The 12424-nt window shown below is 36.6% G+C and overlaps 1 protein-coding gene and 1 pseudogene across 2 annotated transcripts in view; one reads left to right on the top strand and one right to left on the bottom strand.

Annotated features, from left to right (window-relative positions):
• The window catches only part of ABCB7 (ATP binding cassette subfamily B member 7), a 167988-nt gene extending 160681 nt beyond the window's left edge, over positions 1–7307 (top strand). For both annotated transcript variants that reach the window (XM_019823991.3, XM_004000654.5), the window contains one exon: positions 4706–7307. In XM_019823991.3, the coding sequence (XP_019679550.1) occupies positions 4706–4921 (216 nt within the window). In that variant the 3' untranslated portion in view covers positions 4922–7307. The remainder of the gene's footprint in view (positions 1–4705) is intronic.
• Positions 7308–10778: 3471 nt separating this feature from the next.
• LOC101082550 lies at positions 10779–11944 on the bottom strand (annotated as a pseudogene).
• Between the last annotated feature and the right edge of the window lie 480 nt (positions 11945–12424).

Genomic DNA, 12424 nt, shown 5'->3' with positions numbered 1-12424 from the left:
GACTTTAGTCTGTTGGGGTATTTTGATTACTGATACAATTTCTTTGCTGGTTATCAGTCTGCAAGTTTTCTATTTGTTCCTGTTTCAGTTTTGATAGTTTATATGTTTCTAGGAACTTACCCATTTCTTCCAGACTGCCCAATTTGATGCCATGAAATTTTTCATAATATTATCTTATAATTGTATTTCTGTGGTGTTGGTTGTGATTTCTCCTCCCTCATTTGTGATTTTATTCACTTGGGTCCTTTCATTTTCCTTTTTCATACATCTGGCTTGGGGGGGTTATCAATTTTATTATTTTTTTCAAAGAACCATCTCCTGGTTTCATTGATCTGATCTGCTGGTTTTTTGTTTCTATATTATTTATTTCTGCTCTAATCACTATTATGTCCCTTCTTCTGCTGGCTTTATGCTTCATTTGTTGTTCTTTTTCTACCTCCTTTAGACACTGTAAGATAAGGTTGTTTATTTAAGATTTTTCTTGTTTCTTCGGGCACCTGGGTGGCTCATTCAGTTGAACATCAGACCCGACTACGGCTCCAGTCATGATCTCATGGTTCATGAGTTTGAGCCCAACATCAGGCTCTGTGCTGACAGCTTGAAGCCTGGAGCCTGCTTCAGAATCTGTGTCTCCCTGTCTCTCTCTGCCCCTCCCCTACTCACACTGTGTCTCTGTCTGTCTCTCCCTCTCTCAAAAATAAACAAACATTAAAAAAGATTTTTCTTGTTTCTTGATGTGGACCTGTATTGCTATATACTCCCTCTTATGACTACTTTTGCTGCATCACAATGATTTTGGACTGCCGTGTTTCCATGTATATTTTTTATTTCTTCTTTTATTTCCTGGTTGACCCATTCATTGTTTAGTAGCATGTTGTTTTGCCTCCATGTATTTGTGGTTTTTGCAAATTTTTTCTTGTGGTTGACTTCAGCTTTTGTAATGTTGTGGTCAGAAAATACCCATAGTATGATGTGAATCCTTTTGTACTTGTTGAGGACTGATTTGTAACCTAGTATCTAATCTGTTCTGGAGAATGTCCCATGTGCATGTGAAATGACTGTGTATTCTGCTGCTTTAGGTTAAAATGTTTTGAATGTATGTTAAGTCCACCTGGTCCAGTGTGTCATTCAAAGCCATTTTTTCCTTGTTGATTTTCTGCTTAGATGATCTGTGCATTGTTGTAAGTGGGGTGTTAAAGTCCCCTACTGTTATTTTATTATTATCCATGAGTTAGTTTGTGTTTGTTATTGTTTCATGTGTTTGGTTGCTTTTAAGTTGGGGGCATAAATATTTACAATTGTTAGATCTTCTTGTTGGATAGACACCTTTACTATGATATAATGCTGTTCTTCATCTCTTCTTACAGCCTTTGGTTAAAAAAATCTAGTTTGTCTGATACAATTATTGCTACTCCGGCTTTCGTTTTTTAAATTTTTTTAATGTTTATTTTTAAGAGAGAGAGAGAGTACGAGCAGGGGAGGGACAGAGAGAGAGCGAGACAAAAAATCCAAATTAGGGTCCATGTTCTGAGCTCTCAGCACAGAGCCCAGTGCAGGGCTTAAACTCACAAACTGTGAGATCATGACCTCAGCTGAAGTCTGACACATTATTAACCAGCTGAGCCACCCAGGAGCCCCTGGCTTTCTGTTGACATCCATTTGCATGATAAATGTTTTTCCATTCCCCTCACTTTCAGTCTGCAGATTTTAGTTCTAAATGATTCTTTTGCAGGCAGCATATAGAGGGGGCTTGGTTTTTTTTTTTATCCCTTCTAATACCCTGTGTCTTTTGATTGGAGCATTTAGTCCATTTTTATTCAAAGTAATTATTGATTTGAATTCATTGATAGATATGAATTATTGATATTAACTTTTTGTTGTTTCTGGAGGGAGATTTTTTCTTTTATAGCCTTTGTCACTTTGGCTCTTTCTTTCCCACTCAAGGAGTCTCCTTTAATATTTCTTCCAGGGCTGGTTTAGTGGTCACACACTCCCTTAGTATTTGTTTGGGAAACTCTATATCTCTCCTTCTATTCTGAATGATAGCATTGCTGGATAGGGTATTCTTGATTGCCTATTTTTCTCATTCAGCATGTTGAATATATCATGCCACTCCCTCTTTGCTTGCAGTTTCTGTGGAGAGATCTGCTGCTAACCTTATTTGTCTTCCCTTGTAAATTAAGGACTTCTTTTTTCTTGCTGCTTTTAGGATTTTTTCCTTATATTTTGGAAGTTTAAGTACAATATGTATTGTGGTTTGCCTGCTTTTGTTGATTTTGATGGAGTTCTCTGTGCCTCCTGGATTTGGAAGTCTGTTCTCCAGACTAGGGAAGTTTTCAGCTATAATTTCCTCAAATAAGTCTTCTGCCTCCTTTTCTCTCTTCTTCTTCTGGGACTCCTATGATGTGAATGTTACTACCTTTCAAGCAGTCACCAAGTTCCATAAGTCTACTTTTATGATCCAAGATTTTTCTTTCCCTCTTTTGATCAGGTTCCTTATTTTCCATAATTCTATCTTCTGTATCATGTATTCATTCCAATGCTTCTTCCATCCTTGTGGTCATTGCATCAAGTCAGTTTCAAATCTCGATTATTATATTTTTCATTTTGGCCTGATTGGTTTTAAGCTCTTTTATCTCTGCCCTAAGGAACTCCCTGGTGTCTTCTATGTTGTCTGCTGGCTCTTTGTCCCTAGAGAGGCAATACCACCTCTCTCAGATGGCTCCAAGAAAAGGGAGTATCTCAGGAGATCTTCAGATCATGCCATTTGCCCCCAGGTTACCTGCCTGCCTTCTCTACAAGAGCACTGCCACATCTTCAGAGCTCTATACCAGCCACATCAAGGACCTCTAAAACTGCAGTCTTTGAGCCCCACTGGTTGAAAAACCTCACCAAAGTCAGCCCCTCTCATTTTCCCAGTCAGTGCCTTTGAGGAAGTATTTTCCTTGTGTGATCCCCTGTGCACTCCTCTCTCGACTCCACTCCACAGCACTTGAAACTCATTTCTCCAACAAACCACATCTCCACACCTCCTACCTTCTACGGTGTGGGCTTCTCTTTCCCTCTGGTTGTACATTTTGTTTTGTCAATCCTCAGATCAATTTCTTAGATATTCAGAATGATTTGATAGTTATTTAGCTATGTTTGAGGGACAAGGCAAGCCTATTGTCCTCCTACTACACTGCCATCTTAACTCCTTTTTTACATTATTTTTACTTTTGAACCATGGTAATGTTTTTATATACTTAAAATATTGAAACTCAACAAGCATTGGGAAATACAGGAAGTAATTACAAGCAGAAAAAAGTGAAACTAACTGCATAACAAATTCATAACATAAATATGCAAACGAAAAACAATCCAAATAACTGTTGGACACATCATTTTGATTATTTAACCTCAGTGGAACATAAGACAAAAATAACTCAAAATTTGAACCTAATAATAAGTGTTATTGGTATTGGTATAGGAGTAGCCATTTTGAAACTATTTTGTGTATATTTTAAGACTGAGCTTGTGAGTAAATATATTGATGTTGTTATAAAACAGTGGTCTTACTTGGGAGAAGAGTACAAATAGGGAATGGGAGAAGAGGAGCATCCTTGTAATGTTATACTGGAGCAGAATTATCAACATGAATTCAAGATGATGATAAAATTCCTAACTGTTCAGTGAAAAGCCCTAGAAAATAGGGGTGCCAGAGTGGTGTAGTTGGTTGAACATATGACTCTTGATTTCAGCTCAGGTCATGATCCCAAGGTCATGGGATTGAACCCCACATCAGGTTCAACTGTATGTAATCCATGGGGTGTTTTGTACCAGTGAAGTGGTCCACATATACCAAGGTTGAGAACTACATTCTTCATAATCCTAGGGAATTAAATAGCTGAACAAAACAGTTCTTTTTTAAACTGCCTAGCTAGCAATAAAAGAGCCTTAAATTAAACACTCAGATGTGGGAACAAATTTTAGTTATTTTGCTTAAGGGTGTATTTGTAAAGGTCCTATAACCAGGAGTACCAGTAAAAGTGACAAAATTCCTTTTGTCTCCCAGCATGTTTAACAGTAGCTGTCAAGAGACTAATTGTAGATAAGAGTTTGGAATCTATACCAAATGTGTGCAATGTTAAGTTTAATATCCATTGTTCACAAAAATAGCTACTGGAAGAAGTAAGCTTTTCTTGGAGAAATCTTTTTTATTTTAAAGTACACATAAGGATTTCAAGATACTGTTTTTAAGTCCCTGAAATAAATAACAGTGCTTTTGATTAAATATTTACCAATTATAATTGCCTTTAAATTTTTTTCACCTTCCTTCCCTTCAAAATGAAAAATGGAACATTAGAATTTTATTTTATTTTATTTTATTTTATTTTATTTTATTTTATTTTATTTTATTTTTTATTATCTGTATTTTTTAATATGAAATTGTCAAATTGGTTTAGAATTTTATTTCTTTTGAGTGAAGTGGTTTACAATATATAGGATTTCATAGCTTTTTGTTTGTTTTCTGGGCTAATAGCTTAACAGTGAAGGAAGCATTCATACCTCATTTTTTCTACTTGTACTATGGATGAGGAATTGGGAGAGGTATTTTAACGAATACTAATCCTTCAAAATCCTTAGTTAGAAAGTACTGTGTATTTTCAGTTATTATGCTAGTTATATGACCTTTTTCTATGTTTCTCTTGCTTTTGGTTTTTAGGGTAAGATAGCTGAACGTGGTACCCACCATGGTTTGCTTGGTAACCCTGGCAGTATCTATTCAGAAATGTGGCACACACAGAGCAGTCGTGTACAGAACCATGATAACCCCAAATGGGATGCAAAGGAAGAAAATATGTCCAAAGAGGAGGAAAGGAAGAAACTACAAGAAGAAATTGTCAACAGTGTAAAAGGCTGTGGAAACTGTTCCTGCTAAGGTGCATGAGACATTTTTTTGACACATTTGCACTGAAGCAGAATTGTTTTGTTAAAAAAAAAATCCTACATTCCCATTTTCTATAATTGTTTGTTTAGATAAGATTTATTTGAAAAGGAATTTGAGTTTTACATCTTTTACAATCTGTTTAATGTGACATCTATATTTATTCCAAGATTATTTCCTTGTTACTGCCTTAGTTGTACCCAAAACATAGTTTTTGTTACTATTTGACTTTACCCCATTTCCATTTTTTGTGGCCTAATAGCCATTTGATACCCATAACCAGATGAATTATATTGGCTTCAAAATTTTTGTAGTTTTTTAAATCTCCTTTATGCTGATAATTTAGATGGAAATTATCCATTTCTTAAACAACAAAAGAGGGTAGTTTCTCTGCCTCCCTCCCCACTGAAATACTACAATTATAGAAAGGGTGTTTTTAAAAGTATTTGCCACTGCGTATCTTTTGGAAGAAAAACCTTCCTTAATTCTCATGTATGTGTGTAGAATGTTCTTCATCATTAACTGGCATTCCTAGTCATGGGAATTTTATTTTTTCATCAAAATGAGGCATTGATTTTGTTTTGAACCAAAATTTATACCATTCTCTTTAAATACTTAAAACCCTGATGTAACTTGAGAGTTGGCATCCTGGGAATATCTAAAAAGCTGAGGAAGTTAATTGCCTTTTTTATTTCCATCTTAACTATAGTGCTTTTGCTGTCTAAAGTTATACAAACAAAAAACTAAATGGAATGTATGCATGCACATATGTGTGTGTGTGTGCACATGCTCACACATGTAGATAAAGCAACAACCACTTAAAAATTATTAATGACCTTTAGGTAAGTAGGAGAAGATTTATGTATATGTACTCTAGGTGATCAGGACTTGAATCTGTGTTGACAGTTCAGAATTTATTACAAGATTTTTCCCTTCCTTTTTCAGTAATGTAATGAGTTCCTTTAAGTGTGACATAACAAGGAAGAACCCAAACAAAATAATCAAGTTTTACCTGCTAGAAGTAATGAATAAAATGTTGGTAAATATTCACTTAGAAGCTCCTCTGTTTTCCAATTTGAATAGCTTCTTTTATTTTTGAAGAAGCTATTATCTGTTCATAGGATTAGAGGTGTCTCTAGACCATTGGATCATGTGGTCATTAACCAGTACTTTCAGCTAATGAAAACTTGAATTACCTGAAAAACACAGTTATTGTAAGGGCCATTAAATAAATCTTAAATATTTTTCTCTTAACTTCATCATATTAAGATGGTTCTATACAGTGAAATAATAGACAAAATGAAAGAAAACCTTCCTAGGATGATTCACTAAGAAACATCAAGAAAAGGGGCATTTATTATAGCATAATAATTTTACATTACTATATTGTATATTCATAATTTTACATTATAATACATATTCACATAAGACATTATAAAGTATAAATTTTTAAATCAGTATTGAAACTATTTTTTAATGGATTGAAATGAATAATCTACAGTTTTAGAATATGGGCTCTGAAAATGGAGGAAGATGATAGGGTTTTATTCCTTATATTTCTTTTTTTTAAAGATTATATATTTTCTTCCTAAGGGAATCCCAGCTTACAACAATTAAGCTGAAACTAGGGAAATTTGGGAATCATAGAAAGGGAATCATAGAAATCATTTGAGCCAAATGCCTTCCTGAAGGTTTTTAACATAGAAATATCTTGGTGAGCAGATAAGCTGATTTGGAAATTATTGAACAGTTCATGTCTAAGGGTCAGCTGTGAGAACCAGAAAGAGGCCTTGGCATTTGGACAAACTGAAAGTATGCATTTACGTTTCCTCTACAGGGATCTGCATCTGTAATACACCTTAAGATAAATATTTTGCCTTTTCCCTTTAGCTGTTGACAATGATTGGTTTGCACAGATGGTTAGTTTAAAAATAAGTTTTGCTTTAAGGGCAAGTTATTTAAAGATTTATGATTACTTGGTTCTGGCTCACTTTGTCCATATTGCCATCTTGCTCTCATTCTTCCTAATTGCTGGATGTGCCCATGAGTGGCAACTTTTGCCAATATATATTCATAATTTATATATACCTTGTAGCTTTATCATAGGATATTCTGTTTTGGATTAGTAGTTGAAAGCTTTGAAATATATTTGCATTGGCAGTTTTCTTAAATTATATAAAGTCCTTTCTCCCCCTGCTTTGAGTATATAGATTTTGAATATAAACTATACTAAATGACAATATTAAGTCAAATAAACAGGTTAAAACTGATTAGTAAGACAAAACTACTCAGAAAGAGAGGCTCTTTATCACAGTTTTATTGTTATAACAATTTGTGCAGATAATTATTACTAAATAAACTATGTCTTTGTGACTAGAAATGGGTGGCCCAATGAAGCAACTCTTTTCTGTGGTGCATAGGGAGAACTGACATTTTGTCATTCACACATTCGAAATAAGTATGGATAATTAATAGACACTCTTGGGGGTATGGCCTTAGAGCCTTATGCAGAAGGTGACAACTTGGACTTGTCTCAGAGAGAAAGTAATTGCAGAATTCATAATATGGGTAAAATGGTAGTAAATTGTAGTGCTTTCACTTAGCATTAAGCTGTCATATTTTTAATGACCAATCAGTGAAAGACAACTTTCCGTTGCCCCAAGTTTTTCAGTTCTAATGGTTAGAAAGGAAACCTTTGGGGTGAAGAAATTTCTTGACTGTAAAGCATGCATTAAGGTAACATTTTGATTAAAGTTGGAAGTGAAGTGCATGTTTTAATTAAAAACAAGCAGGAACAGTTTTGGTTTAAAAAACACAGTGGATTATTTTATTATTTCCTATTCTCACACAGCTACAGAAGAATGTTTTTTTCACTGATTACTTTCTATTCCATTTCTACTTCATAAAATCATAGGATTTTAGAGTTGGAAGGAATGTAGAGGTCTTTAATACAATTTCCTTTTTCTACAAATGAGGAAACTGAATTTCAAGAGAAGTCACTCAGCTTGCTAGAGGCCAAGTTGGAATGAAAATCCTGGCTCTTGACACCTCTCCATTTCTCTTTTTGCTGGACCACATTTCCACTTAGAAGTTAAGTTTAAAAATATATTGAAGGGTGAGATTTCCAGAATGGTGAAGTAAGGAGCTCAGTAGACCCTCTCTCCAGAAAAACAATTTAACTATTTTGAATTATTTAAAAAAAAAACAATCATTTAAAGTTTCCAGAAAATGTCCAAAGGGCATATAGCAATTAGAAAAATACTGATTCAAGAAAACCTATTAAATATCAGTAGGAACAGCAAGAGTGTGTGGCATTTGGAGAATTACCTGCATATCCTCTACCATACCAGGTCTATGTTACAGAAGCTCTACCTTGGGTGCTCTATTCTCAGCAGCTATGGTGAAGATCTTGGGAGGAGGTAGGAATCCTCCCCCCAGCTCCCACTCTGGGGCTGTGGTTTCAACCTGGCATGAGTAGCTGCCTGTATTTCTTATCCCCTCAACCCTGTGTTGCAGAAATTTATTCTACACAGGCACAGCCAAAAGGAGTGGTGATCTCTTCTACCACCAAGCCTCCATTCTTTGAGTGGAAGCACTATTCTGTGTGCAGGCTGAGAATACTGAGGCCCTGTTTTTTTCCACCCTAGCTTACTCAAAGTTTGGGTGTTCTACTCAAGGAGGAAAAAACCCCAGAAAACCAGGGACTTTCACCATGCCCCAGTGCCCACTCATAAAGTGGTGGTTTTACTCTAGGCCCCTTACCCCCAGCTTCAGTTCAGTGGTGCACAGCTTCTTTCTAAGTGGAAGGTATACAGTGAGGACAAAGAATTCCACCACTCTGCCTGAGGGAATTGACTTCATTTGAAACAGCATGGAGAACTCTGTCCCTAAGGACATTGTCAAAAACGAGATTTTGGTGGAGAGCAATTAGGAGGAGCTGGTGCAAGCAAAGCAGCAGAGCACCCAGAATTTTAATAAAGAGAAACCAAGAGGAAACCAAAAAGAGCCCTCCTGGGAGCACAGTCAACTCAAGATTGAAAAGGCTGTATGCATGTGCTGGGCTATACCTACTCAGGACAATTAGAGCAGAACATGGGGCAGACTTAAAAGCATTTCTTAATACATGCAGACCCATCACACAGAGTAAAAGCTTTGCTGGCACAGGGAACTTGACCAGACATTGAACAATAAATTGCTCTGATCTAGAGGTGACTATTAGGAACACAGCCTTAAAAGTAAAATACACATCCTTGGCAATCTGGAAGACTATGTATTTGTGTAAAACTGTGCTCTCCAGAACAGAGCAGGAACCTCCCAGCTACTAGTCCCTGGTTGAATGTGGGTCAAAAGAAAACCCTCTGACATATAGCAGCCTCCAACCACATGCATGTCCAAGAGTAAAAATCTTACCAACAAGTGCATTATGCCCACCCAGACACAACCCTTAGGTAGCTAGACTAAAAGAAATAACATCAGCCTGCACACTGTGGAGCAAATAAACAACCAAGCAAATACCAATCCCCCAGAGGAGGAGGATCATTATCCAGGTTGTTATAAGATACTATTGTAAAATGTCTGCTTTATAACAAAAAACTATAAATGCAAAGAAACAGGAAAGCATCACCCATACACAAGAAAAGCAGGCAATAAATGCTACCTTAAGGGGCACAGATGGTGGATGTTGCACACAAAGGTTTATCAGTAAAGAAATAGACATTATTTTAAAAGAACCAAATAGAAATTCTGGAGTTGAGAAGTAAAGTAACTGAAAAGAAATTTATTACAGGAGCTCAATAGTATGTCTGAGCTGGCTGAGAAAAGAATCTGCAAACTTGGATCAATAAGAGATTATGTAATCTGAAGAACAGAGATTAAAAATAATGAAAAATATTTTCGAGCAATGTAGGACACCATTAAGAATACCAACATATTCATAATGTAAGCAGAGGAGAGGAAAGGAGAAAAAACATTCAAAGAGACGGATGGAAACATCTAAATTTGATGAAAAACATTACATGACAAAAAAGATCAACAAACACCAATTAGGATGTTCAAAGCTAAAGATAAGAAGAAAATTGTAAAAGCAGTAAGAGAAAAATGACTCTACATGCAAGGAAACCACAGTATGATTAACAGGTAAAGTTTCATAAGGAACACTGAAAGCCAGAAGACAGAAGGATTTACATATTCAAATTTCTGAAATTTAAAAACTATCATCCAAAACTATCATTCAAAAGTCAAGTGAAATAAAGATGTTATAAGTATTTATTTATTTATTTACTTATTTATTTATTTATTTATTTTCAATATATGAAGTTTATTGTCAGATTGGTTTCCATACAACACCCAGTGCTCATCCCAAAAGGTGCCCTCCTCAATACCCATCACCCACCCTCCCCTCCCTCCCACCCCCCATCAACCCTCTGTTCTCAGTTTTTAAGAGTCCCTTATGCTTTGGCTCTCTTCCACTCTAACCTCTAAGATGTTATAAAAAAAAAACAAAAACAAAAACATTGCTAGTAAATATGTATTACCCAAAAATACAAAGGAAATTCAGGCAAAAAGCAGGTGACACAGTAATCCAAATACACACACACACACACACACACACACACACACACACAGCACCAATAAATTACTGTCTGTAATCCACAGACAGTAATCCAAATACACACACACACACACACACACACACACACACACACAGCACCAATAAAGTCACTCATTGTAGATATTAATAAAAGACAGTATAATTGCATGTTTTTTCTTTCTTTTAGGAGAATTTACTTTTTTCCCCACTGGAAAATAATGTTTATTGAGATCCTACCAGCTGTACAATCTGCTCCTGACATTAAGCTCCTTCTTCCTTTGCAGTTCAGTCTTTCTTAAGTGGTCCTATAAATGCTTTCTTCTCCACAGTCTGGAATTAGCCATGGCCAAACTTGGTGACGGTAACAATGAACTTAAGATCAGTCTTCTCCAGGGCCCACCATTTGGTCTGCACCAGCAAGGACTTGCAGAGAGTAAGCACTTGCTTCTTGGTTCCCACCACACAGCATGACAAAGTCTCTGGTCACTTCACCTTATAGTGGACAAAGCTACTCAGAGGATTGATGCTCTTGTCAGAGAGATCATAATCAGTGGAAGCATTGTTCTTAATTATTTTGCCATCCTTGATGAGTTAGCCCTGGCCAATCTTGTAGATCTTTTTGTTGATCTCAGTGTGGTGATGATGGTAGCCTTTCTACCTGGCCCGTGCCACAGAGAAGGCCACTCAGGCAAGATGCCATGCCCAATACAGCCAACCTTGTGCAGCCCCTGGTGGGTCTTGCAGGGTAGCTTCTTGATGTGCCAGCAGCTGGTGACCTCTTTGTAACCTTTCCGTCGGTGATACCAATGACATCTATTATATCATTCTATCCAAAAACTTGGTTCACAGGCAGCTGCTGCTCAGCTTCTCAGCTACCGTACCTCCGTTCACCTGGATCTCCATGAGGTGGACCTTTTTCTGGCATAGAGGCTATCTGGCATGTGGTGATGACACAGATAAGCTGGTGGTACTTCTTCATGCTGTTGAAGTCCTGCTCTAGCTGCTTCTTGCCATCATCATCCTGCCACTTCTTGCAGTTTTTAGTGAAGGCCTTAGAATTATGCCAGTTTTTATAGAAGTGCCTTCTGCACACCTAATGGATGTGCTCAGCAAAGATGGTCTTAAAAGTGTGGAGGCATTGAGGGGTTTCCTCATAGACCATGATGCCCACAACCACCATGGGTGGTGTCTCTGCAATGGTCACAGCCTCCATAACTTCTTTGTTCACCTTGGATCATGGCCTGTTGACATCCCGCACAGTGTGAGTCTGGCCAGCCTTGTAGCCCAGTAAGGCTGTGAGGGGGACAGGCTTGGAAAAGCCATCCTTGGGAAAATTCTTCACCTTCCCATAGTGCCAGCTACTGCATTTCTAGGACACAAAACCCAGGGACCCATGCTTTGGGAGTGGAGAATTTCCTGTGAGACATTCTGCCACCTAATGCTTCCGGTAGAGCAAGAGAATTTTAGAACTTCACTTAAGTTGACTTAGAAAACAACCACATGAATCAATGTGTATTCTTTTGTTGGGGGTGGAAACAAAGCTCTCTGGGAGTAATGAAAATAATTCTTTGAAATGAAACCATATGATACCTAGATCCCCAAGAACAAATGAAGAGAGCCAGAAATAGTATATAAGATGATTAACATAACAAACTATGAATATAAACCTGCCCTCCTCTTAGATGTTTTGAAAGATATAAGATCATATAAACTAATAGTTTTATCTATGTATTGTTGAGTTTGACATATATAAAAATGTATATGCATATAAATGTAATATATAAATGTAATAGGTATAACAATAATAGTACAAAAGGTGGGATGGAAAAGAGCTATATAGGAGTAAAGGTTATATATTTCACTGGAACTAATCAGTGTAAATATGAGGTAAATTTTGATAAGCCTTA

Source organism: Felis catus, chromosome X, assembly GCF_018350175.1.
Source record: "Felis catus isolate Fca126 chromosome X, F.catus_Fca126_mat1.0, whole genome shotgun sequence".
NCBI classification, from domain to species: domain Eukaryota; kingdom Metazoa; phylum Chordata; class Mammalia; order Carnivora; family Felidae; genus Felis; species Felis catus.
The sequence above is the reverse complement of the archived record's forward strand: the minus strand, read 5'-3'. Positions and strand labels throughout refer to the sequence as shown.